The following is a 27,965-nucleotide window of genomic DNA, read 5'->3' as shown; positions in this document are numbered from 1 at the left end:
TATTCACACTGATTTTTTTAGTTTCTGAAAAATAGAATTCTCCTGATAAAATATTAAATTATTTATTTACTTACTTATTATTATTTTTTTAAAAGGCATTTTATAAAATTCAGGGTGACTTTAAAATACATTCGTAATCATTCTCCTCATTTTTCAACCTGAATTGAAGGAGGGTTAATAATCCTTCCTTAATAAATAAGAAGGTATTAATAAGTATAAACAACAGACACATGATGACTCCAGCCTTCTGGGATAAAGATGCTTTTTATTATATTGAGTTTTAAAGTGTAATAACAGTTTTTTAAAAAAAAATCCTTATCTTCCCAATAATGACAACAGGTCAGAACAATATACATACATTTATATATATACAATCTTAATTCTTTTTTTTAAAACCCTTACATGTTTAATAACATTATATATACTATATCTCAATTATTAATTTATGCAGATATTAAACCTCCACCCACTTTTTATTCTGTAGCAAAATCTAGTACCATAGACCATAGGAACAAAAGCATGATTTCTTTCAGGCTGTAGTTTCTAGAACAAAGGAGTGTGTTCTTGGATTAGCAGGCTAGATTTTCTGATCTGAAAAATCTCAAATTACTAAATGAATCCAGCTTCATAGAGCACTCCTGCTTCTTGATTTAAGGGAAAACCTTGTGTAAAAGCAAGCGTTAAAAAAGTGCAACACTAGAAAAAAATAATAAAAGCAACACTGCTGAGGAGTAAGCAGAATCACTGGGATTGAAACCCAGAGTAACAATCTAAGATTCCCAGTCCAGACAAGGCTAGCATTTGGATTCCACGTGGAAAATGAGGTCTAAGCTGTGAGTGGGAGCAGTTTTCCTGTCTGTCAACCAAATAAGCTGCAGATTAAGCATTTGCACATCTTCCTATATTATAACACCAAAATACAGTACGTAAGATACAGTTCATTCGATTGCAGGGCTTGATCATGAGAAAGAAAAAGAGAACCATAAGCATATTCAGTACTTGGTCCCTAGAGGGCACAGTGGCATTTGTTTGTGAGCAGGTTCTGTTCACACTGATCTGTGTCTGTACCTTCCTGGTCTAAAACACTTCATTCACATTATGAGCAGAACAGCAAGCTTGGGCAGAGTGTGTGAGGGCAAGGAAACGTGAGTATTTGTGGTTTAGACCCTGCAGATGGTGGCTGTGTCTAACACTGGATGGACCCCGAGAGCACCAGCGCCCTCTGAATACGATTGTGTGTGTGTGTGTGTGTGTGTGTGTGTGTATGTGAGGTGAAGTCTCGGTTACAGCAATGAGGGACATGTTTCATTTCTCCAGAATGACCTCCATCTTGGGGTTGATGAACGAGAAGCCGGCGAACGCCGACTGGTCCATGGAGTCGATCAGGTTCTTGTCGCTGTGTGAGAGGCGGGGCTTCTCGCTCAGGAACTCCCGGTCAAAGTTGCTACAGTCGTTGGGGGATTTCTGTGGTTGGAGGAGAGCACGCGTCAATCAGAGCGCAGACTGATAAATCATCTGGCTTGCACACGGTAATCAAACACGAGAGCAATCATACTGACTGCGTTATGGTTCATTAAAAATCAGTTCATTTGTCATTAGGGTACATTCACATGAGACGTTTATTATTTGACCTTCCCAGCATGTGCACCAAACAAGTCTGCATTATTTTTCTACTCCACAACTCAATGTGATAAATTATATAAGTTGATGTTTTGTACAAATCCTGAAAACCTGGGAAACTGCAAAACGTGGGTGTTAATCTAGCTAAAGAAGATACTCGTAATTGTTTTGTGTCTTTTAACAAACATTAGTTTTAAAACGATATGTTCAGAGATAAATTGATGAATTTTCCACATAAATAAGTGGCTGGCTACAATCTGTATCTTGCTAATGCTTCACATGTCTTTTGTACCAAATATTTGTACACACTTGGGAAAGTGTGCAAAGCACACCAAACCCTCCAGCAAGACATATTAATTGTAATAAAATTTTCTCCAACAAAATATCAAAGTATAGTTTTGCATACAACCATTTGGCTAGCTTCGATGAGAGAGAGATGAATCCAGCAAAGCACAGCTACTACTGGGACTTTCATCTAAGCTGAATCTTTGCCATTCATGTCCCAATATAATGTGTTTATTGGGATAAAAACACTAAACGGGTATAAAGTGGTAACGCAGTCGGTGTAATCGGGGCATTAGAGTGAGTTATAGAACAGTGCTCCAATTGCCGGGAGTAAAGGTTATTAGCTTATCTAAAGCCCAGGGATCTTAACCTATGTTTCTAGACATCTTTCCAGCTCTTAATTAATCATTCATCAGCTTTTGTTTGGTTTAATGATAAGATAAAAAATCACAGAATCACAGACTCTCTAATGACTTGTTATGTAATTAGATTATTCATCTTGATCATGAATGTAATCACCAGAGTTTTGACCAGACTAACAGTTTGTCAACTAAAGAAGTTTAGACCAGACAATGCAATAAATCTAAAGACCATACCACTTTAGGCTTGAAGGGGGGAGTGACCTCTCGCTTCTCAAGTACAGGCCAGTTGATTGTTTTGAAGAAGGCATGTCCACGAATGTTCCCCACGACACCAAGCCGGCGGGTGGGTTCCCGCTCGAATAACTATAAAACAGTGATTAGACACAGCTGTAAGTTTGATTAAACATTGTAAACATTGATTAAGCACACAAAAAAATAAATATTCAGCAGCATAGTATTACATTTTTCTATAAAAGGCAACCTATTAAAAAAAAATTTCCTTACTTTCCTTACATTAGAAAAGTTTAGTACAATTTCACAAAGAAAATTAAAACTTTCATTTATAAACATAAAGCGATTTTATAGCAAAAAAAAGTGCACCGTTTTAATTTGAATAATCAGCACGAGCTTGCTAAGTTTAAAATGTGTACAGTAATAAACAGGTAGTGTATGTGTGTATTTAGTAATTAGCATTGTTTGCATTTATACAGCACACGCAGCAAAGAGAGCAAACAAGAGAACGCTTTCATTAGCTTCCGGTTTACACGTGGTTACCTTTTCCAGCAGGTCCTTGGCCTCCTTGGTGATCCAGCGCGGGTAGTGAGGCGTGTCCATCCTGATCGACTCAAACAACTCGTCCTCATCATCACCTTGGAACGGCGACTGGCCAATCAGCATCTCATAAACCAGCACTCCAAATGACCACCAGTCCACCGAGAATGTGTATTTCTGCCCTAATAAGATCTGAGCACAGACACATACATGCACAATCAATGTCTTCCATCTTTGGTGTTTGTGCTCAGAATTGACCAGCCTTCTTAGAACTGTTCAGAAAGCATTTTAATAAATATTTATCATAACCTATTGCTGCATTACACCTTTTAAGCAACCCCATTCCTAGTCATTATCACATGATTTACATTCCTTTTTGGAATTTATGGTGACTAAACCTCACTTATGTTTGTTAAATAAGCGCAGTTTATTTGGGATACTGTACACCAGAGACCAGAGGAAAAGCTAGCAGGCTGGTAGGTTAGGCATCTGTGTCAAAATTTAGCCCAGATACTGGATTAAACACATCAAAATCAAGTGACCACTCATATCAGCTTATAATGTATACTTCGGAAATCACTGCTATAGAGAGCACAAACACACACCTCTGGTGCGATGTAATCAGGTGTTCCACAGAAAGTGGTAGCGCGATTCTCTCCAAACACGTTCTCCTTACACATGCCAAAGTCTGCGATCTTAATGTGGCCGTCTCTGTCCAGCATCACATTATCCAGCTTCAAGTCCCTGAAAAACACATAAAAACACATCAGAGAGCACGTCACGATCAATATATGATATTATGAAATACAAAAAAATGTTTAAAATGACATTATAATAGGATATTACATTATATCCTTCCCTGAAGGCAGTTTATTGGCTATTCAGGGTAACACAGGACAGATACGAGGAAATACCGACAAACATTTACCAGCATCTCACCTGTAAATAATGCCTTTGGAATGTAGGAACTGCAGGCCACAAATAATTTCAGCAGCATAAAACCTGCAGTAAAAGAAAGTACATTGTTGGGTTCAAATTAAGATACCTCTACTATACGGTTTACATCCAAAGCATCCAACCCATCTCCGAGCACATAATGCACATAAAAAAGGTAACGTTTCTTTAATTCGCATTCTTCACTGTACTGGATAAATAATATAATGACATACGCTGAAAGTCAACGGTCTATACTTCAGCATTTCCATTTAAACTTTAGGCAACGGGCCCAATTAAATCATCTAAAATAAACCATCTTAGTAAGGAATATGTGTACTCTCCAGCCACTTTATTAGGAACACCTGTACCTTGTTATTCATGCAATTATCCAGTCAATCATGTCTCAGCAGCGCAATACATAAACTCATGCAAATACAGGTGAAGCGCTTCAGTTAATGTTCACATCAAACTTGTGAATATGAACCCACTGACTACAGTAACCACAGTAACTCTTTACAACCGTGGTGAGCAGAAAAGCATCTTTACACATCAGATCTCAATGCCGATGGCCTACAACAGCAGGTTCCACTCCTGTTAGCCTGCAAAGGCTCACCAAAACTGGACAGCTGAAGACTGGAAAAAGGTCAGGTGATGTTTTTCCAATCTTCAAACGAAGCTCTTTACCTGTATCTGCACAAGTATATGCATTGCACTGCTGCCGCATGATTGGCTCATGGGAAAATTGCACGAATGATCAGGGGTAGAGGTGTTACCTCTAGACCGGTGAGTCTACAAGTGAACAGAGATTTTTTTGACTGTTTTTTAATTTTATTAGAAAAAATCTAGCTCCGATTAGTAACTGGAAAAAGCTTAGATTTACATCACTCTAATTAGGCCCCTACAACACATAAGCTTATACGTCTTTTATCTATAAGATTAAATGCTTTGTGCACTCCCTTTAATAAAACATTTACCTAGAGTCCCATTAGGCTCTGAGTGCAGCCAGTTAATAAGTACTTAAGTACAGACATTTAGGTCCCTGGGGGAACACTGGGTTATTTCACATTATTTATTTGCTACCATGTACCTTTTTGTTTTGTCTATGGCACAAAGAGTGATTAAATTGTTATAAACCATAAGAAACTCCAAAACAGGCAGTGTATGTCTATTCTTGAGATATCTAGGATTGCAAAAAGATAGGATATAGTTATAACTTTAAACAGTGTGCCAGGTCCTGGGATGTTATATCAGCATTATTGTTCTTCTATTCCACATTCAGGTTAAAAAGAACATCACTGAAAGTCTTCATGTTCAAGAAAGCATACAATAATCCATATTTAGAGCACCTTTCAGTGAAGAACCAGATCATCAGGTTCATCAGATCATCCCTAAACACTCTTCTAATTTTAGTGTAAGGATTTTTTCTTGTTTGGCTGGTTGTGCAGTTCTTTATAGGAAACTGTCAGTCACTCACGTGGCTCTGTAAAGATCAAATCTGCCTTTATCCTGAATGTGAAACATCAAATCTCCTCCATTTAGATACTCCATCACAAAGAATAAGTGCTCCTGTGGAAGCAAATATACCGAAAGTTGATTACAAAAACATTATGTCATTAGATAAAGCAATTACTCTGACAATGTTCCGCCAAAATGACAGACCGACACTCAACTCGAAACTATTTCTTTGTTGAACGAGGCAGACTGGTATTTCCATCACGTGTAGGTGACAGATTTATTAATTATACTTAATTAAACCTAGATTTGAATTAAAATGAGCTTTGAGTTTACAATCAGGATACACAATAAAACGTACACAGTGTCCTTTCTAGCTTCCAACTTTCTGTTGTTGCAATACTCAAACCTAGCCTATTAAACAAAGCTTGAAAGCACAGTTTCCCCTGAGAACTTATTGCACCTTGGTCTGGATGGTGGAGTAGAGGTGCGTGAGGAAGGGGTTTTCCCAGGCTAACGCTAGCACCCTCTTCTCCACCATTGTGCACTCCACGTCGTCGTCCATTAGTACCACGTCCTTCTTCAGCGCCTTCACTGCAAAGAACTCGCCGCGGCCCTTCAGCTCTGCCAGCAGCACCTAGCGCATGCAAACACAGTACTGAAGTTTCATTACATTAAGGCAAGATAATGATACTATTATTGCTTTTAAATATGTTCTGATTGAACCAATCTTTATTGAAAGCATGTCGATGCATACGCAGTTTTGTGTGTATACTGTGTGTGCGCGCATGTGTGTGTTCTCACCTTGCCGAAGCTGCCTTTACCCAACACTTTGTGAAACTCAAACTGGTCAATGGAGAGGCGTGTGGAATGTGTTTGGTGTGGGACGGCGGAAGGTGTGGGAGTGTGACCATCCCACAGCTTGTCATATGGAGTAGTATCTGCTAATACATACACCAAAAAAACAGGACAACACACAACAAATCATCAGCAGTGTTAGGATTATTTAGCAGTAACACTCACATAATTAGATCATTATGCTCATAGTCATTTCTGACACAACAAATTTTTCTGATCCACTGATGCATTTGTATACAAGCTGAATGATGCTGACTTACATTTTTCTTTAACTGGGAATTAGGATCATTATTTCTGACTTTAAACCCAACACTAGGCAAAAGAAAACTTTGGTAAACAACGTCCTCGCTTGACCAATGGCTTCGCAATTATTAAAGTAAAAACAAGAACAGAGAATCAGATCAGCACTGGATGATGTTCAGAGCTGTGATGTTGGTATCTTATTGAAAATAAATAAATTTGTAATAAATTTTGTAATTTGACAAAAATATTATATGTATTATACGTTTGCTAACAATTTCCCAGCAATACAGCAATAATGCATTTAAAGATAGATAGATAGATAGATAGATACTTTATTTTAAAGTATACAAAATTTTAAGTTTTTATATTTAAAAATAAAATTTGAATTGAGATTTTATATCTTATATAATTATATATAATTAAAAAAAAATTTAACACTGAAAGTAGAAAAACAAATTAAAATCTGTAAATGTTTGACCATCCAATCAGCTGCTTTCAGTCAGTTATGAATTATTTAAAAAAAGATTTAAAAAATTAATGAAAATAGATATCAGATATCCACAAGAGTGTATTGTGATGTGTCATGATATTATATTGTCATATCACCCAGCCCTAAACATTTAACAATTTATTAACCTTTATTAACTTTATTAACACTTTATTAACACTTTGCTTCTTCTTCTCCTTCTTCTTCTTCTTAAACTCTCAACAGTACAGTGTATCTGGAAAGCCGGATAGAAAAGAAAAGAAAGAAACATGATGGAATAATAAAAGCTTACCACTAGGGTCCAACGGCACACGTTTGGCTATATCCTGATAGATGCCAATGTCTGACAGAGTGGGATCAGGACGTTTTGTGGAGGATTTCTGAGCAGAAAATAATTAATTAACATGTTATTAAATACTATCTTTAGCACCATCCAGCACCATGAAGTCATTACAAACAGAGAGCCAGCAAATACAAACTAGTAGGAACTAAATGTAAGTTGATGTAAGTGGCTGCAGGTGCACTGATAACTTTAAGTATAAACCATGCTGTGGGTCACCTACCATGCTAACTTGAGTCAGAGCTTCGGCTAGAAGTTTCTGGTTTATACCACAGAGGTTGGCTACTTTTGTCTGGCATTTGTGGTGGACGTTCATCGCACAGTCTAAATGGAGAAAAGACAAATATTTAGATTAAAAAGGGTAGAGAGAGATGGTAACAGCAAAGTAGCTGGGGGTACGTTAGCTATATTTATATACAAAGTTAACTGAACTTAAAATGAACCGTTTACACACACCTTATACTCAAGTACCTCACATATCATTCAAACCACATTTATGGCAAGGATAGTGGCATTTAGTGCCAGGAGTTAACATGATAAATGTGTGAGTCTTGTTAGAGTGTAACAAGCAGCTTCAAGCAGCGATTGAAACAGGATATTTAGGTGAGAAATAAAGCATGGCTGGACTTTGGGTTTAATCCATTTGGATTTGATTAGACTGTAAAGTGTGTATTCCAAAACATGGAGTCACACCAATGAGCAATAGTGACCCAGTATTCCTGGGGAGTATTATTTATAACTCAACCAAACAAGCATTTGGTAATTCAGAATAGAGCAAAAATGAAGAAGAATTTATATCCTGCATCACTGTGCTTTGAAATGTTATTTAGATGCATATGTGCAAAGGTTGGAATGCAGAGTAATCTCCTATTATACAGATTATTATCTTGCTTGATAAGATTGGTTTATTTTAATCCAATTTTGATGTGATTTTTTTTTTAAGTTCTGGGATTAATACTTGTTTATTACTCTGCATTAAAATGTAGGACATGTGAGGGAGGGGAGGTGAAAGAAATTGAGTAGACAAAGCTAAAAAAGCTATATGAGCTACATGGGAAGACAGACAGACAGACAGACATATGTCCTGTCTCACCTTCACATTTGAGGCCCTGCTTGACCATTCCCCAAAGCAGACTTCCGCAGTGATCGCAGAAGGTAGGACTCATGTAGTTGTGCGTCTTGAAGCGATGTGGCATGTCAATCTTGAAGCGCTCTTTCTGGAACTGCAGACACACAAAGGAGCCATAATTTACCTGCCACAGTAGACCCAGAGGTCTGTGATTTCGAACGTAGCCTCGACCCCGCTGCATGGTGCCCCTCTAATGAACAGAACCCCTAGAGCTTCCTGCCCTTCCTCTATCTACTAGTAACTACTACCAGATTTCTATAGCCTTGAGAAGCTCAGATATCAAGTAGTGACTTTTTTCTATGAAACAAAAGGTCTGCATTGTAAATTTTCCCAAACAGATCTCTGGCTCATGAAATGTAGTCTAGTGGCTCTGTAGCTGCCTCACTGCCTCTAGGTACATGACTGAGCTGCATGGGCTTTAAGAGCGCACATGCGTCTATTTATTGATCAACGGAAGACTCTGATCCTTGTGAGCCTTGTGAGTCTCTGAAACTCCCAGTCTTTCCTGCTGGAACTCGACCATTTCACACCCAGAGCTGTCGTAAATCTTCTTGCTTTAAAGACGCACCATGCGTGATATGGTGTCGATATGGTGACATTTTTTAGGAGATGTTTATTTAACATTTATGGAAGGAGTCTCCAGTGTCACCACTTTGTAGTGGTCAGAGGTTAAGCTGTAATGATTTCCAACATGGGAAAGTCTTCAAGATGGTGGCAATAATAATTAAAAAAAAAAAAAAAAAAAGAATGCCTTGTCGTGTTTTGCTCCTTACTTATAACTCTCTCACTGTCATCACTTGTCATCTGGCCACCCACATCAAATGTCACATCATTAGCATGGGAAGGAACATTTAATACGTTTACAATATTTAGAAGGAATGCAGTTTTACAGATTCATTTCACATCTATTATTTTAACACTTCTGTTCCTAATGGCTAAATTCTTTCCAGTTGTCTTAGTATATACCCATATTTATATGACTTGTCCAGTATCAAATTCTACTTAGATCAATCTCTTGGATAACTACCCTCTAACAATTACAACCAATTCTCCAGGCTGGAGGTAACTCTACTGGCCAATGCAATCACAAGACCACCTAGTTGATAGACTTTTCAACTGAAGTGAATTATAAACAGTCCCATGGTCACCGCCATGCGCTGTGGGGCTGATAGGAGATACCTTACTGCTCACGTGTGTGTTTACTTAACAGATAAACAGTGTGTTGGTCCTTACCACAGTGTCTCGGCTGTTGGCTGCCGTTCCTGTGCATCTCCCAATGATCTTATCAATGCACTTCTTGTGAATGGCCGCATTGCACTCTGGGAAAGAGACAGAGGACAGGGTACAGAGCTTACATAAGGTGAGAATCAGTATTAATTAAGCTTCTTGTACACATTTCAAATGTGTCAACAAACTGACTGCTTACTAACTTAACTGCAATGACTAAAATGTGACTCACTTTAACTAGGATTAACATGTCATCCAGAAGGTAGGCCCATTTATGATTATACTGGAAATGGAATGTTCTTAGACCAGAATTTTGTTTTGTTTTGCTTTTTGGAGCAAACATCTCTCACTGGTTAGGAAAAAAAACCACCTGATTCAGAAGAATCAGGTTAGATGTGTGAAACTTGTGGCCTCTGAAAAATGTAAAATGACGATCTGATAGCCAGTGGTACAAAGAGGGCTGACGTCAAATTTCATTATTTTTGTCAAACAGGTTGATGTGTTACTGAAGCCTTGTTTTTAATGTAGATGTACTAACAGTGTGTGTTTGTGTGTGTGTGTGAGTGAGTGAGTGTAGAAGAGATATAAAAGCACTCACGTCTGCATTTGTAGCCTTGTTTGTTAAGTCCCCTGTAAGTGGACAGAGAAAGTGTTAGTGTATGAGCTACATTAAGGCTTTATCTGTAGAGATCAGGTGATACTACAGCCAGGCCAAAACTATTGAGCTATTTTTTTGAGACACACACACACACACACACACACACACACACACACACACACACACACACACACACACAGAGAGAGAGAGAGAGAGAGAGAGAGAGAGAGAGAGAGAGAGAGAAGGAAAGAACAGCCCAGGGTATTTGAAGTGACTGCTGAAAAATCACAGGAATGCCTCAGAACCAGTACAGACACACACCCAAAACACTCACACACACATGCACACAATAACAGCCATGCCTTCTTCCTGCTATAAATTATGTAGCAGACAGGAGCAGGAAGTTGATTATAGTTTAGATTTATCAGCTAAAGTAGATACTAAGCAATATGTTTTATTACTATTACTGATGTTTGGGTAATAATGCAATATTTCCTTATAATCGTGTTTCCATCCAACCATCAACTCACCAGACGAACTCTCGGCAGACGGAGCAGAACGTAGGCTGTTTGAAGAAGGTGGCGAGGAACTCGTGGTTTTTGATGAAGTGAACCTTGGCCTGTTTGATGGCTCCTCTTCTTCGATTCAGTGTTAAAATCCCGTCGTCCTCTTTCACCCTGGTTGATGCCTTGCTCTCTGAAAGTCAGGTCAATCAAGACGTTACGGATCTACAAAACGCTACACTGCAAATTAAGGACACTTGTAATGAGAGGCTGCTAAGGTTGTTGCTAAGATCAAGTACATGATTACTAGGGTCTTCACAAGAACTTTTGGTGCACCTGGATTCTTAAAGTAAGGTCCGAGACACCCTAGGTGTTCAAGACGTATAGCCAGGCGGTCTATAATTTTATCAGCATATTGTTTTTAATGGCATAAAGTCAGTGGACCTCACTATTAACTACTATTGGTATAGTTATTATTTAGTTTTATAATTATGAATGAATTATCTCACACTAATTCTTAAAGATTCTTAAAGATTCTTAAAGGAACTAGATTCTTAATACTAGCTGATATCTTTAATAGTTTATGGGTTCAGTAAATAAACAAACAATAGTACATAGTACACATTTGCATAATGTGCTGAAGATGGCCGTGATTTTTTTTTTCCGTTGGCTGCAAAATGTTTGAGCCCCCAGTTCCCCCTCCCCACCCCCCGCTGAAAAGACTCCCCTATTTAAAAAACAAAACAAAAAACATACCACCACTCGGAGGGGAGTTCCAGTGTATTGTTGAGACATCGCTTTTCATACTCCCTCACTTTACCCACTGACTCATCTTTCCCCCTACTGGGGTGGTAAGACCCGGCAAACGTTCCGACCACAGCCACCCATTATTCTTTGCCAAACGTTTTCCAAAGTCACGACGGACTTGTCAGTTGTGTAAAACTTCATATTATGCAGTATAAAATTTAGCTATTATGCACGTACATGTATAGAATTATTGGCTCTCACACAGAGACTGATGGTTTGGCCTAGTTTAGTTTTTGTCCTATTTCACGGGCAGCACTTTTATTTGCCTTTTATATGCCACAAAAATGTCTAATCCTTAGGAAGAGCTTATTAATCTGTAATGCTGTTAGACTGTAATTCACTTTAAGTACATTTTGTTCAACCGATCACTACGGATATGAGGATGCTAATTTCTAATAGCACTCTAGGATTTTCAGCGCTGAATTAGCGCTAGGATAATGCCAGTGTTAATTTACTATGATGGGCGTCAAATAACCATAACTGCCATAGCAGCATGACTACTGTAAAAATACTAAGAAATGCTCATACCCCATGGCTAATGCATAATACATGTGTAAGCCAAAAACCTTATGTATTACATGATATATATAATAATGGTGTCATTATATGTCTTATGTATTCACCATGTATATATAATATTTATAATGCCATTGAGCCTGCATTTTAATGGGTGAGACAGATACAAGGAGCAGATTGTGGAAGTGAAACTGGGCCTCTGACTCATCTGACAACTAAAGTAAACAAATAAATGGCATTGCGGGACACAGATGAAGAAGAGTGTCAGTGAGGTCAAGATGGAAGAAAGAGGGAAAACAAAAGAGCTGAGAAAAATGAGGAAAAAAGTAACAGAAAGAAAGAATGAGAAAGAGAAAAGAGAGACAGTGGCGGCATAGACAAAGCCAAACATGTTCCAGTTTATGGCTTATTGACAGGACACAGTGTTTGGTGTGTGTGTGTTTTGGATTAGAAACTGCTGTCGGGAGGCCTGCTCACACTCTGAGGTCAGAGCGGAGGCCTGTTCAGACATGAGCTCTATAAATAGAGGCATGACTGTGCCTCCTTTCAGGAAGCCTATGAAACAGGGGTGGAACCAGCAAGGGTGTCTGCCATCTCAACCGTTACACTCCACAAATACTCCAGTAACACTACACGCACACTCCACAAACACAGTCCTAGCCACGGCAGTAGGTGCTAAATCCTTCCGTACATTCCCGCAACAGCCCCATGACGTTGACGTCCTAAACTTCTAAGAACGAAGAGTTAAACGATAAATGTCCATTTTCCTTTTTGATCTCCCTAAACTTTCTCTCGCACCTGGTGCTGCTTTTTTTTTTTTTTTTGCTTTCATCACTCAGCAAAGGTTGAACCATGATGATAAAGGTGGTCATAACACTGTATCACCACTAGGGTGCACTACATAAGTACGCATATATTACATGTACAGCGGGGTCTGTGTGGCCAGAGAGTCAACAATTTTATTCAATTTTATTAACAATTTTATGAAAGACATTACTGTGGTAACTGTCAATTCTGTTACAGTTGATGTAATTATTATTTACTATATTAGTTATAATCCTAAATGGTGGTTCATAGGCTCGAACAGGTTTAAGCTAAGGTAAAAAACATACACTGATCAGCTATAAGATTAAAACAGGTGAATTGAATAACATTATCTTGTTACAGCGGCACCTATCAACGGATGGGATACATTAGGCAGCAAGGGAACAGGCAGTTCTCGAGGTTGATGTGTTGGAAGCAGGAAAAATGGGCAAGTGTAAGGATCTGAGTGACTCGGACAAGGGCCAAAATGTGATGGCTAGAAGACTGGGTCTTGTGGGCAGGTCTTGTGGATGTTCCTGGTATGCAGTGGTTATCACCTACCAAAAATGGTCCAAGGAAAGACAACCGGTGAACCGGCGACAGGGTCATGGGTGCCCAAGGCTCATTGATGCGTGTGGGGAGTGAAGGCTAGCAGCCCGTCTGGTCCGATCCCACAGAAGAGCTACTGTAGCACAAATTGCTGAAAAAGTTAATGCTGGCTGTGATAGAAAGGTCTCAGAACACACAGTGTATCGCAGCTTGCTGCATATGGAGCTGCGTAGCAGCAGATCGGTCAAGGTGCACGTGCTGACCCCCGTCCACTGCCGAAAGCACCTACAATGGACATGTGAGCATCAGAACTGGACCACAAAGCAATGGAAGAAGGTGGCCTGAATCACATTTTCTTTTACATCATGTGGACGGCCGGGTGCGTTTGCATTGCTTACGTGGGGAAGAGATGGCACCAGGATGCACTATGGGAAGAAGGCAAGCCGGCTGAGGCAGTGTGATGCTCTGGGCAATGTTATGCTGGGAAACATTGCGTCCTGGCATTCATGTCACCTACCTAAACATCATTGCCCCTTCATGGCAACAGAATTCCCTAATGGCAGTGGCCTCTTTCAGCAGGATAATGCACCTGGCACACTGCAAAAATTGTTCAGGAATGGTTTGAGGAACATGGCAAAGAGTTCATGGTGTTGACTTGGCCTCCCAATTCCCCAGATCTCAATTCAATCGAGCATCTGTGGGATGTGCTGGGATTGCAACTTACAGGACTTAAAGGATCTGCTGCTAACATCTTGGTGCCACATACCACAGCACACCTTCAGGGGTCTTATGAAGTCCATGCCTTGACGGGTCAGAGCTGTTTTGGAGGCACAAGGGGGACCTACACAATATTAGGCAGGTGGTTTTAATGTTATGGCTGATCGGTGGAAATCTGAACCCTAAAAACAAGTATAAACCTACTTGAATGTAACTACAATTTGAATATGACCATTTTTAGCGCTTTGTATTTTCTAGATTGTGTAAATATGCACTTTGGGTGCAACATTCAGTAATAAAATCTTTCCCTTGCTACTAAAAGTTTGAGAACTCCTTTACTACACGAAAATGCAAAAATGACTGTTAATAAACTCATTCTCCATGACTCACGTGTCACATACGTTTATGAGTATATATACTGTATAAGTGTCCACCCACCCAAGTCAGTATCTTCAACGAAGAACTGCACGGACATCATGACCTTCCCAGAGGGCTGCAGGTCTACCCAGAATTCTGCTCGTCCGTTGCCCTTTTTGCAGCGCTCCGCAAGGACAGACACACCCACTGTGGCCTCGGAGAGAGGCTCCTCAGCAGTCTTCATCAGGAGAACCTGGATCACACGGCCTTCGTAGATATGAGCATCAAAAGTGGACTTCCACGCTGGGTACATGGTGGGCTTCCTCTGGACGAGAGTCTTTCCCCGCTCTGGAGAGAGACAGAGAGACAGAGTTGAGATAGCAAGTTAAGTCTATTACTAGCTTAGAATCAAACAACTTGCTGTGTTTTACAAATTGGTTTGTTAATTTCTGCTTAATGGGGCTCTTTGGCTGGCCTTATCGCATATATTATATATTACTTATTACATATATTACTTATTATTTCCTTTAGTTAATTGTTTAAATCCCTCAGTAGGCTACCTTTAAAAGACAGTTGCTATGGTTACGTCACAAACAGGGAAGTCACTCTATTTTTGTCACATTATAACATTTGCATCCACTCATGCCTATAAATAATTCCTTTCTCTGTAAATCCTTGTCATTGGGCTTTTAAAAAAAAATTTATTTAGAAAAATGTATGAACATAAAAGGGCGTAGAGAAGTATACATGCAGGCATAGCCTAAACCTTTAATTAGGCTTGTTGTCATGGTCACAGAGAATCAGGTGCACTGATTTATAAACTGTGATGACATTTTTGACATGACATACATTAGAGATGTCCAGCAGCCAATCAGAATCATGATAATGCCACTAATTATAATAATATCATATCAGTGCTTCACAGTATTAATATGAACTAGGAGGTTTATTATGTAGGCTGCATTGTGTGTGCGTGTGTGTGTGTGTGTGTGTGTGTGGGCATTTTACTCAGACACTCAGACATACTAACCCGTGCTGAGAGACTCCTTCATCTTGATGGCACAGAACGGTGCATCGGTCAAAGGAGGAAGGCTTCCCAAACTAAAATCGTTAAAGGCGATCCGCAGGAACGGAGCCATGGTGAACACACACCTGAAACACGCATAAAGAGAAACATAAATCAAACAGATGTTCAAACAGCTGTGTGCAGAGCTGGATCTATATACAGGAAATGTCTTAGGAGTTGCCACAGAAAGAGAAACTTCCACATTAGAACATCCCACACAGTAACCGCTCGCACGACAGTGAAAGCCATTTTTTCATTTCCTTCACACTACATAACTGTCGTGGATTAACTGTACGTTTGATGTGTTTTATTCAGGCTGTAAGAATCCCCAATGTCTGTGAAAAGCTTGTACATAGACATGTGATCATGTGTGAAGCGGAAGTCATTACAGAAATGAACTAAATGTGCAGGCATGACTAAAAATAAATGTGCTAATGTCACACAAAACTGTTAGCAACTACAACTATTTGCTTTTTAAAAAAAAAAACCTTGTGCATTTTGAGTTAACGCAGCCTTTCATCATTTCTTGTTCCCCTTCCTTTCGTGAAAACCAAAAATTTCACACATTGCTGTAGTCTGCCTGAAACACTTTTTCCTGTGTTTGCATCAGCTTCATGTCCTTTTATGTACAAAATAAAATGTAAAAAATGCTTTCATGAACTTGAAGTTTCTTAGATATCATTTTCCAAACACAGCAACTGAAGTTGGACTGAACTGCATTCCTGATGGCATTAAAGCTCAAAACACACCTACACATGTCCGCAAGGGCACACACACCGTCTCTCAAGTGATTCCACCGCCAAAGTGTGTCACAACTGGCCTTTACACCATTTCATAATATGACACAGATTACAGTTCTGCTGTGCAATGAATATACATCTACTCATATGATAAGGGATCTTATGACCCAGGGACTTTACAGGGTAAAGTTGTATTTCTGTAAAAACGAGGAAGCAGTTTGGAAGCTGTGGTTTCTAACTGGAAGGAAACTGTTTGCAGATACAGCAGGCATGGACAGATTTCGTTCTTTTTTGCAAAAACCATCCAACAGCAGGGCTGCTCCTGAGACCCCTTGGCACTTAAACCCCCACGATCCTCCATCTGCTCATGTGTTCACTGAATTCAAACCAGCACAGACACTGGAAGAAGTTGATCTCACATCAGATCACAAGTTTATTGGCACTTAAACCAGTTTGGACAAAAACAAAATTATCTCGTATCAGCATTTGAGTTCAAAGGCACTTAAACAAGCATAGACGCTGGAAAAAACAATCCCACGTCAGCTCTTTAATTGCCAGTGAATCTTAGATCAGCTTAAGAGTTCAAAGGCACTAATAGATAGATGCTGGTTGAAGCTGATCCCAGGTCAGCGCACAAAGTCACTGGCACTTAAACCAGTTTGGACACTAAGAGAAGCTGATCTGAGAGCAGCTCACAACTACACTGCACTCAAGCCAACATTAACACAAGAGCTGGAAGAAACTGATCTCAGGTCAGCTCACAGCTTCACTGCGCTCAAGCTGGCATGAATGCCGTAAGAAGCCGATCACAGATCAGCTTCTTAATTTCGTTGGCATGAAAACCAGCGTGGATGCTGAAAGAAGCTGATCTCAGGCCAGCTCACAAGTCTGCTGGCACTCATCCTGGCATGCGTTCAGTGGGACTCAAACTGATCCCAGATTACAATACAGTCACAATGTTGCTCAAAAACAAAAAGACGGGGGGTGTGTGAGTCCTGGGTTTTAGCGCGTTGCTATGGTGAGGATTAGACGGCGACTGAGCTGCAGATTCCAGACTGCATTTTTGCCCAAACAGTTGGTTCCTGAGTAGCATAGACAATTTTCGCTGGAACCCTATAGGTCTTGCTTCTTATAACAAAACGGTGGAAAGTTCAATGTCATCCCCTGAGAAGCTTTCACCCGAGTGCATTTTTCAACAGCAGATAAGCTAAATATTTTCCAAAGCAATGACATATGCTAACATTTCGGTACCCACGCTGATAAGGCATGCTTACATCATAACAGGACATTGTGAGTAGCAGCCAGGCATCTATAAGTTGGGAAGGGACACGAGAGTAAGGGTCCTGTAAAGAAGGACGGAACAAACCGGGTGGGACGTGTGTTTCTCTGCACCAGTGGAGCGCTGATTAAGAGCAGGAATGAAATGTGGAGCAGGTGGAGTGGGACTGAGTGGGATTGTGCGTTTCAAGAGCTGTTACACACTCACACAGAAAGCGCACATTGCTTGCATTGTAGACACTGACTTTTTAAAAACACACAAACAAATCCTGTCACCATAAGAATATTTTCACACAAATACAGTATGGACAAAGCCGACATCCTGAGAAAGAAACAATTTTAAGAATGGACCAAAATTTCTCTCTCATATAAACTGGGAAAGACACACACACACACACACACACACACACACACACACAGACACACACAGACACATGCGCACACACACAGACATAGCTGCAGATGACGTTAAAAAAGACCCACTAGTTTCCCAGGAGAGAGTGGAAAAAATGAGCACACACTGCAAAGGAGGGGACAGAGAGACAGCGAGACAGAGAGAGAGAGAGAGAGAGAGAAAGAGAGAGAGAGAGACAGACTGACAGAAAGAGAGACAAAATATATATGAGATGCAAACACAACCACAAACTTTACACCCTTACAGTCTTAAATGCTTAAAATTGATATTGATTTTGTATTAATCCATTCTGATATATTTCATAATAAATTACTAATCCCTTCAAATCAATTTCTAATGCAGTTATGAACAAAATGGCTGACTGTTGTCTGTAGTTCTCCAGGAGTGTGCTTATATTTGTACACACTCCTCTGTCAGGCATGGAAACGTCCCTGCATCCTTGATTACCGTTGTGGCACGCATCCTGCTAAAGTAAGTGTGTGTGTGTGTGATTATAACCGAGACAGCCTGGCTGTGCCATATAGCCGGTAGCTTAGCAAACAGTGCGTCCAAAAGATACCTTAACAGTTATGACTGCGGTGGCGGTTTAGGGTTGTTTGTCGTCTTCGTTTAGAACACGGTGTTGAGTTGCGATGTGCGGTGTGCTGAACTGCAAACATTGTGCAAACAGAAGTTTAACTCCTAGAACTACATAACATCATGATAAAAGCAATCTTTAGGATATGCAGTCAAGCTTTCTCCACCATTAAGAGTTTTGTGGAAAAAAGCAGTTTGATGGAAAGCAGAAAAGTCTGACACTGATCATTACTGACTAATGAACAAAAGGGAATTGAACGGAGCCAATCACAGGTTTATATTAATACATTATCTTTTCTAAAGTAACAACTTACCCAAGGACAAAAAACAAGCCTATTAATTGATGTGATGTGATGGTGTGAGGAGTTGTACATTTAACATTTATGGAAGGAGTCTCCAGTGTCAGTGCTTTGTAACAAATCAGATGTAAAGCTGTAATTAAGTTTTACGACACAGGAAAGTCTTCAGGAATTTTGATTTTTATGCTTCGAGAGAGAAAAGAGGCTGTTGAGGGAATGACTGTTTACAGCGGCTATAACGCAGGTGATAACAGGAACTAACTTGTTTCGTGGATGTGGACGCTCCACTACATTAAATGTAACTACAAATAGATAAAAAGTATTTTATGTTGTTCTTAAATAAATAAAAATCCATATTGTGATTTAAGAGAAATAAAAGTCATCTGGATCTGCTTAGAAAATCAGTGAGTAGTGATTAGTAATATACTAAAATATACTCCTACACTGTTAGCGTGTATCACTGTTTTCCCATTACTACTTGCTGTTCATGAACCCGCCCCTCCTGTTGATGGACAGCCTAGAAATAACAACTAATAATAGTTTGGTTTTTTTCCAAACTCCTTTCAGAAGCACTTCAGACAAAGCGTGAAGGTTTGTTATCTTTCAGAGGCGTTGTTAACAAAATCCCCTTAAGTGTATCTAATGCGTGATGAGTAACAGGTCAGCTTTTCACCTGTCACGCCAAAGTGTGCGTGATTCGAATGTGCCAAATCCTGTGCCAACAATTATCTAAAGCAAACAGCATAAATGACAAAGCACTGGTGCTGCAAAAGCAAATAAACATTAGATATTACACACAAGTGAAACTAGGTTCTTCTCTGTCTAGTTACACAGGTGTAATAAGGCATGTCTCTGAATCTTTCTTTACCCACATGTACACACATACACGTACATTATGTACTAACACACAGCTTGTCTGGTTCATTACTAGTTTACACACTGTGTGGCTGCCCGACTGGTGTGTTTGTTCAGCCGTAATAGCAGTTACTGTGAGACAACCTGGCAGTGCAGACCTGTGTGTGTGTGTGTGTGTGTATATCTTAGATACCTCCTACTCTCCTCTTAACCTCGTCTCTGGTTACGTGAACACACACACACACGCACACATATTCACTGTTAAAGAAGCGCAAGTCAGCAGAGTATAGTCAGTAAGTAACGACTCTGCGTGTTATTCTGGGAAAAATCATTTTCTTCTTTGACATATTATATTTCTTTTCCAAAAGAAAGGCCGGCTTGTGAACAGACATTTGCCCAGACTGCAGTCAGCACATTTTGCGTTCTCGACAGAAAGATAAGCTCGCTCTCTCACTCTCTCGTTCCTTTCTTTCACTCTGCTTTCAGCCCCTTTTCTCTCACAGAAGGAGTTTAGGATTTCTAAACCAATAAACTTTAATAAGGCGCTCATTCAAATGAAGCGTGAAGCTATATGAGGTCCTGGGGGTCAAGTTCATGGGAGTGTGTGTGTGTGTGTGTGTGTGGGAGCAGAGCTTCCAACGTTTTCTGAGGAAGTGTTGCTGTGAATGGTGTAAAGTCTTTGAACAGGAATCATTAAAACTTGGAGCGTCATCGCTGCAGGAGCAGAAGCAGGTGGTCCAAACACGTCACATCACCAGTAACAAGCGACACAGCTGTAATCCCGTCCCTATTCAAGGTAACAAGCTTGTGTGTATGCATGTATAGCAGGGTGCTGGTTTGATTTTCATTAATATTGCCACATAACGTGGGTCAAACAGGACTGCATCAGTCTTTAGTAATAGGGCTGAGTGATAAGACAAAAAATATCATATCACAATACTTGAAGGCGTTTCAGCATTATACTAAAAATATATATCAAAATTGGTGTTTCAGTGTTTTTGTACCTGTTCCGTAAAGTTGTCGACACAAAATACCAAACAATTGTTTTGGGCATATTTTAACTTTAATTATACAGCTCGTCATCTTTGTGAAAACAATACAATTTTTTGATTACTCATCCTGTACTAGTCTTGCATTCCTCTAATTAAATCCTCTCTAGATGACGTATGTCCAGCCTCCAGGGGTGGGCCTTGCATATCTCAAATGTTATTGGTTGTTGTGTTAATCACTCAAACACGACCTCACTCTGACTTCTTGCATCTTGTATGATACAAAAATAACTGATACAGAAACAAAGGAAAAAGAATTTATGAAAAAATATGAATATTTTACAAGTTTAAAGATTCAAAACTGTACAAAACTTCATCAATAAACAACGTCAATAAACAGATAATGCGCCATAATTTTGGGACTTTAATTATAATCTCAGCATGTGAGTTCTGCTTCGACACTCATCTAAAAGGCAGCAATCGGAGGTTGGCATAGAATTACACAGATCTCACAGGACAGCTACAGATTCTGGAGCAGTGTTGGTGAAATGTAAACAAAACATGCTAATGGACTAAAATAAAGACTAAAATAAAATAAGATAAAATAAGACTAAAATAATGCCTTCATGAGAGTGGATCATGCTGGTTGATGATGTAAGCAGACCGCAGTAATGTTCTTTAGGTATGACACGAAGAACGAATATTATCGCACAGACAGCCAAGATTTTTTTGGGATCATCTTGTACAGTGTGACAAGTACTAATCTTAAAAGAGCGCAGTAATCGCACAGTATAAAACTGGCTTTACTGACAAATGGTAGGACTGGTGATCATGTGACTTCGCCAAAAAAAAAGCTGCTCGCTGTAGTCACTGTTCTTGTGCTTATTTACATCTCCACAGTTTCTGGACTGATGCAAGACTTCTCTGCTCTACTCTGATTGGCTGATGGGTGTGCCAAGATACTAATATCATGGACAATCCAGTCTTGAACATGTCTCTGTGATCCAGGTCCTTCTGTTGAGCTAAACACTGAGCAAAGTGTGCAGAACTGGATTTCAGGAAGCCTTCAAGAGCATTTAGTCACTCTGGCTGAGGAAAGACTCTTGTCCGGAACATAAGGAAGCATACAGTCAGGTCATCAAGCTGCTTCTGATCAGATATGAAACGGCCTAAACGAGGCAGGCTAACCTGTTTATCCTGCCTGAGGTGTGTGTGATGTTTAACCATCAGTCTCGGCATACTTTTCTTCTTACCAACACCTGAAGCCTACGTGATGTCCTGTGTCATCAGATTTAAGTTCCAGCAGAACATCTAGATTCTAACAAATGGAGTAAACACAGAAATGTGACTACTATTTCTCAAAGCTTTCAAGTCCCAAACATGCTCTACTGGATGGAAGACTACCAGATAATGAGATAGCTTTATCATTCTGACGCACTCGAATCCGTTCTCAAAGTAGCCATATGTGTCCTTAGCTTATTCATACACTTGACAATAGGCCTATGTTTCTCCTTCAGACAGGTCTTCTTGATTCTTTTAAATGAATCAATATGATCTAATTAGAGGCAGCATCAATTCAATACAGAGGATCGGGTTTGGTTCAAGGCGAGTGGGGAAAAAAAATGGTGGCTCAGATATCGGAGGAAGAAAAATTTAATTTGAGTCGATCTTTAACAAATAGAAAATTTGGAATTGGAATTTTTTTTAATTGGAATTGTTTTCATATAAAGAGGCTGAATTGATTTTTATTATATTTATGCTTTGCACTTTATTATATTTGTGGAAACTGTGGTTTTGTCTATGTTGCATTTTTAGCCATGTATTTATTTTCCTGTATTTTAGTGTTTAAGTGTTTTAGTGGTTTTAATCAATTTAAAGTGTAGTTTCTAAAGAAAAAAAATCTTATGGATACACAACATGGATGATTTCCCCTATGTATGGAGTCTTTGGGGATGCCCTGTGGTGTGAAAATATATCCTAAATCCTTACAGGCAACTTAAATATATTTTTACTTTTTTTTTAAAGATATATTCTAGGTTTTAGACTTTACTGATACAGGAAAGTGCCAATTTAGATGCTTTTATCGCTCAACTTCCCCCTGATGCACTTTTCTGAAACAGTCACCCCTACTGGCTGCAACAACCTGCACTACTATCTATCTATCTATCTATCTACCTACCTACCTACCTACCTACCTACCTATCTATACTTTTATTCATGGTTCCAAGACAGAGTTCAGTTCCAAATCTGCCACACCTGAAACATTTTGCCAGTGTGTTGAGCACACATTACCGGGGTGACGTGTGTTACATCTGATTTAAAACACTGCAGCGAGGAAAATCTTCGGCGTGAAAACCTAAAGCCGTCAAGTGACCTCTCCAGGTAAATTTCCATCAGATTTGGATGGTTTGAGAAAGACTTTACATATTAGTTTCAGTACTGTGAGTGCGATCGAAGCCACTCTTATTAGCTGTTGTTCTTTCATTCTTTCTCATACGTGCAATTCTCAATGTCATTGCATGCAGGGGAATGAAAGCCCAGTTCTTCTTGATACACCAATTGCAAAAGAAATAATGATGAAAAAAAGTAAATAAGAGGCTGAGAAAGAAAGAAAGAAAGAAAGAAAAGATGTCAAAAAGGGTTCAAGGTCAATGGCGAGGTAGGTGCCATGTGACTCATTTCAGAAAGCAATTGATTTCTCTCTCTTCCCTCAGGCTCAGAAACAGCAGCCTCTCTCTCAGCAGTCTCTCTCTCTCTCTCTCTCTCTCTCTCACACACACACACACACACACACACACACAAACACACAGCTCTAAGTCAGTGTGAAAAGGCTGATTCCTCTATAAAACAGGGCACGTTGTGTATTCCAGACTCCCTGTTTGCACATGTGCAGTGTGTGTGTGTGTGTGTGTGTGTGTGTGTGTGTGTGTGTGTGTGTGTGTGTGAGTGCGTACATGCAGGTGTGTGTTTGTGTGTGAACAGTACCAGGGTACAGTCAAACCTGCTGAGCTACTCTCTCTGATTCATTATCACAGACAAAGAATGCAGGAACAGGTCTGAAAACAGGTCTGCCAATGTAAGTGAGTTTGTGTGTGTGTGTGTGTGTGTGTGTGTATGTGGCAACGACTGAGAGTGTGCATGTGTTGGTGTGCATGAGACAGATGCGTGTTAAGAGTAATGTAACTCAAACGTAACTCAAAACTGTGTGTGTGTGTGTGTGTGTGTGTGTGTGTTGGCATGTCTCCCTAAAGGTGAAACGCCTTTTGCTCTTGTCTCTCGGTGCATTAAGCCTGGTATCCATTTCTGCTTTGTACACACTTCACAAAGACTTCATTAACCTCACCAGGCCACCCGCTGCACTCAGAGCACCTCCTGTCTGCCAACCACCAACACGAAGCAGCACAGTGTGTGTGTGTGTGTGTGTGTGTGTGTGTGTGTGTTTCAATAACAGTCCTCTCAGTATTGTGAGTGAGGATAAATATGTTAGCCAGACACTGTTGTGTATAAGTGACACAGAACAAATATGGGTAATAAACACATGCTGTTTGCTGTTTGAAGGGTGTTAGCATGCAAAAAAAAAAAAAATAAATAAATAAATAAACACATGGACCTCTAGCATACAACAAGCTGTTAAAGACAAACACCTAGCCCTGCACATGTAAATAGCATCTCTGTGGGAGCCACACAAGCTATTTTAGAGTTACACGATATCTGTGTAAGAGCTACATGACATCTGTGCGAGAGCTACGCGAGATCTGTGCGAGAGCTACACAAGATCCGTGCAAGGGCTACACGAGATCTGTGTAAGAGCTACATGACATCTGTGCGAGAGCTACGCGAGATCTGTGCGAGAGCTACACAAGATCCGTGCAAGGGCTACACGAGATCTGTGAAAGAGCTACATGACATCTGTGCGAGAGCTACGCGAGATCTGTGCGAGATGTACAGTACACGAGATCTGTGAAAGAGCTATACAAGATCTGTGCAAAAGCTACATGAGATCTGTGCGAGAGCTACACGAGATCCGTGCGAGGGCTACACGAGATCTGCGAAAGAGCTACACGAGATCTGTGCGAGAGCTACACGAGATCTGTGCGAGAGCTACACGAGATCTGTGCGAGAGCTACACGAGATCTGTGCGAGAGCTACCCGAGATCTGTGCGAGAGATACACGAGATCTGTGAAAGAGCTACACGAGATCCGTGCGAAAGCTACACGAGATCCGTGCGAAAGCTACACGAGATCTGTGCGAGAGCTACACGAGATCTGTGCAAGAGCTACACGAGATCCGCGAAAGAGCTACACAAGATCCGTGAAAGAGCTACACAAGATCTGTGCGAAAGCTACACGAGATCTGTCCGAGAGCTACACGAGATCTGTGCGAGAGCTACACGAGATCTGCGCGAGAGCTACACGAGATCTGCGCGAGAGATACGCAGGTGCATCTCAGGATGTATATGCAAGATCTATGCAAGAACTAAATGCAAGATATCAATGCAAAAGTTTCATGCAAAATCTAAACAAGAGTTACATGAGAGCTACAGGAGAGATATGCAAAGTCATGCAACCACTATGTGATACCTACTTAAGAGCTATGCGAGGGTTAGGTGTGAGTGCTAGACGCTCTCTCGTAGCTCTTACATAACTCTTCTGTGAGTGCCATCAGTTAGCTCAGGTTTGGTCTAGATCAGCTACTGTTCTGTGTCCTTAGTGTTGCACTGAATACAATAAACACAACATTGTCTTGTAGTGTGCAATTTAATAATGAAAAAACTGAAGAGAATGAATGAATGCTACAGGCTGTTCTCTTTGGTAGAACTGATAACAGGAACAAAAGAAACCACATGTTTGCAGCGTCAACATGCTTGCATATCAAAAGAGGATGAGCCACTGTGCATGTCAGAACAGAGCTCTGTGGTCAGTAGAGTAATACTGCGAGGCAGAGCATACAGACGATTTAAATGTGCTCTTTAAGGCAAACGAAGTAGGGGGTGTTCACCACTTCTTTCTTCATCCATGTCACGTCGATTCAGCACCAAAAACAAGCGAGAAATTGACGAGTAGTTAAAAAAACGAGTGTTGGAAAATGAGTCAGAGTCGAACCAGCAGACTGCGCTGAGGGATACAGCAAAAGCATGTTCTTTGGATGAGTGCTGATGTGTCACCAAACACAATTACTGGATAAGAAGCAACTCCAGAGAGACCAGGTGGAAAAGAAAGAAAGAGTGGAGATAATATTATGCACATAATGTAAAAATGCAAACAAACAGACTATCACTGTAGAGATAGTATGCAAAATATTTCCAGTGCGTATCCTGTATTATAGGTTAGGGTTTCGGGTCACCCAGAATTATTAAATAAGAAATAAAACACATTAGCACATCACAATTTTTTATTATTACAGAACGACACGTCATATTTTTGATCCGTTTAGAGCTACATTCAGTGATGTAGTTAGTTCCTGTTATCACTTATGTAATAGCAGCTATAAACAGTTTCGTGTTAATAATCCACAAAAATGCGGCTTGTTACCATAAAAACGCAACGTCCAAACAAACTGCAACGTCCCGTGGTGGAAAACTCAAAGTTTTACTTCTGACTGGTACAAAGTACTGACACTGGAGACTCCTTACACAAAATTGCACTATATCAAAAATTTTAGGTCTTGCCTTGTTAAATGAGACATTCTTCATTCATTTATTATCAGAATATTATCAGGATTACGTACAGCATAAATCAGATTGGAAAACCAAATAGCACTCTGGTATAATAATCATAAATAAATGTCATATTCAATACCAATTCCAAATCCAAAAGTGCCTTATGGATTGACTGTGGCTGGCACAAAAGCACTCCTCACTCAGCAGCTAATGCTTTACATCAAGAAAACACACAAAATTAGAGTCAAAAACAAAACACTGTGCTTAAAAATAATCATTAGACGCGAGAAAAAAGCTTTCCTCCAGTTTTTACAGCTTATCTGTGATAACGTTACTAAATCTACGGCATAAAAATGCCTGCCTTTCATTTATTTCAAACTGATGATAAAGTGATAATTTTATCAAAAATTTCTAGTTGAAAACTGAACACAAAGCCCTGTTTCAGTCGTGTGTTGTTCCATCCGCCATATTGTTTTTAATTCATCTTAAAATACATGAGCAAATAAATGATGCAATATGTCCATATTAACTACCTACACTGTTACGACATTTCAGGCTGAGACAAATCATAAAAAAACATTATTCATGTATGACGTCATAAAATTTCCACTGTCATAAATCCCCACAACATGACGGACAATAATTAAAATATCAGGTGTTGGGTAAAAACTTTGGTAGTTATCCAGAGAGATGTCATATGATCCGGGACGTGGCTAAATCTTAAAATGTAGAACAAGATCTCTGTATCTATTTCTCACAGTACCCAAAGTCATTTATGCAGCCTTGGAAATACTACTCCAGCCTCTGATATTTAGGACACCTACGTAATTAATCTGACGCTTTAACAGAATTGGAATTATTTTTAAAAACCTGATTTGCGAGGCGTGAAAGCTAGATTATCATTATGAAAAGATGCAGTATATTAAATTGGCATCAGAAAACCACAGAAATAAAAATTAAAAAAGGATAAAAGTAACAGAGGTGTATACAGGGTTGTAGATTAGGGGTGGCAAAAACAACCGAATGAATGATATGAGATAAAGTGGGTAGGTGAAAATTAAAAAAAGGATAAAAGTAACAGAGTTGTATACAGGGTTATAGATATGGCGTGGCAGAAACAACCGAATGAATGATATGAGATAAAGTCAGTAGGTGAAAATAAAAAAAAAGGATTGAAGTAACAGAGGTGTATACAGGGTTGTAGATGCGGGTTGGCAAAGAGGAGGCAAGAAGCATGGCACTACCTGATTATGTATTGGGGAAAAAAAATGAATAGTTTTGTTTACTGTACTCTACTCCATACACTTTCAGTTTAAAAAACAAACCAAGGTGCTAAACTTTATCTCTCCTTGTCACTGATGTGGTACGCTTTAATATGTACTGTTCACCTGAAAAACACATTTAAAGCACATACCTTTTAGAGTAAAGCTTTAAAGAGACACTATAGCCACCTTTCTAGGTGTACTACAAGGAATGCTACAGCTTAGTACCCCTCTTTTTCTGCTAGTCTACCTGTTCAAACTGAT

The 27,965-nt window shown here is 39.7% G+C and overlaps 1 protein-coding gene across 2 annotated transcripts in view; it reads right to left on the bottom strand.

Annotated features, from left to right (window-relative positions):
• Positions 1–245: 245 nt before the first annotated feature.
• Positions 246–27,965, bottom strand: part of prkcdb (protein kinase C, delta b) — a 28,598-nt gene continuing 878 nt past the window's right edge. Inside the window, exons 2-17 of one of the 2 annotated variants that reach the window (XM_026935399.3) lie at positions 15,592–15,713; positions 14,643–14,909; positions 10,839–11,004; positions 10,309–10,340; positions 9,717–9,802; positions 8,448–8,577; positions 7,578–7,678; positions 7,307–7,394; positions 6,231–6,370; positions 5,890–6,063; positions 5,449–5,540; positions 3,978–4,040; positions 3,644–3,782; positions 3,042–3,230; positions 2,502–2,630; positions 246–1,464 (exon numbers count right to left, since the gene is read on the bottom strand). In XM_026935399.3, coding sequence (XP_026791200.1) covers positions 1,306–1,464; positions 2,502–2,630; positions 3,042–3,230; positions 3,644–3,782; positions 3,978–4,040; positions 5,449–5,540; positions 5,890–6,063; positions 6,231–6,370; positions 7,307–7,394; positions 7,578–7,678; positions 8,448–8,577; positions 9,717–9,802; positions 10,309–10,340; positions 10,839–11,004; positions 14,643–14,909; positions 15,592–15,700 — 2,064 coding nt within the window. In that variant the 5' untranslated portion in view covers positions 15,701–15,713 and the 3' untranslated portion in view covers positions 246–1,305. The remainder of the gene's footprint in view (positions 1,465–2,501; positions 2,631–3,041; positions 3,231–3,643; positions 3,783–3,977; positions 4,041–5,448; positions 5,541–5,889; positions 6,064–6,230; positions 6,371–7,306; positions 7,395–7,577; positions 7,679–8,447; positions 8,578–9,716; positions 9,803–10,308; positions 10,341–10,838; positions 11,005–14,642; positions 14,910–15,591; positions 15,714–27,965) is intronic. The other variant, XM_026935400.3, reaches the window with a different exon arrangement.

This window comes from Pangasianodon hypophthalmus, chromosome 20 (genome assembly GCF_027358585.1).
Source record: "Pangasianodon hypophthalmus isolate fPanHyp1 chromosome 20, fPanHyp1.pri, whole genome shotgun sequence".
NCBI lineage: Eukaryota > Metazoa > Chordata > Actinopteri > Siluriformes > Pangasiidae > Pangasianodon > Pangasianodon hypophthalmus.
This window is presented reverse-complemented; position numbering and strand designations above follow the sequence as displayed.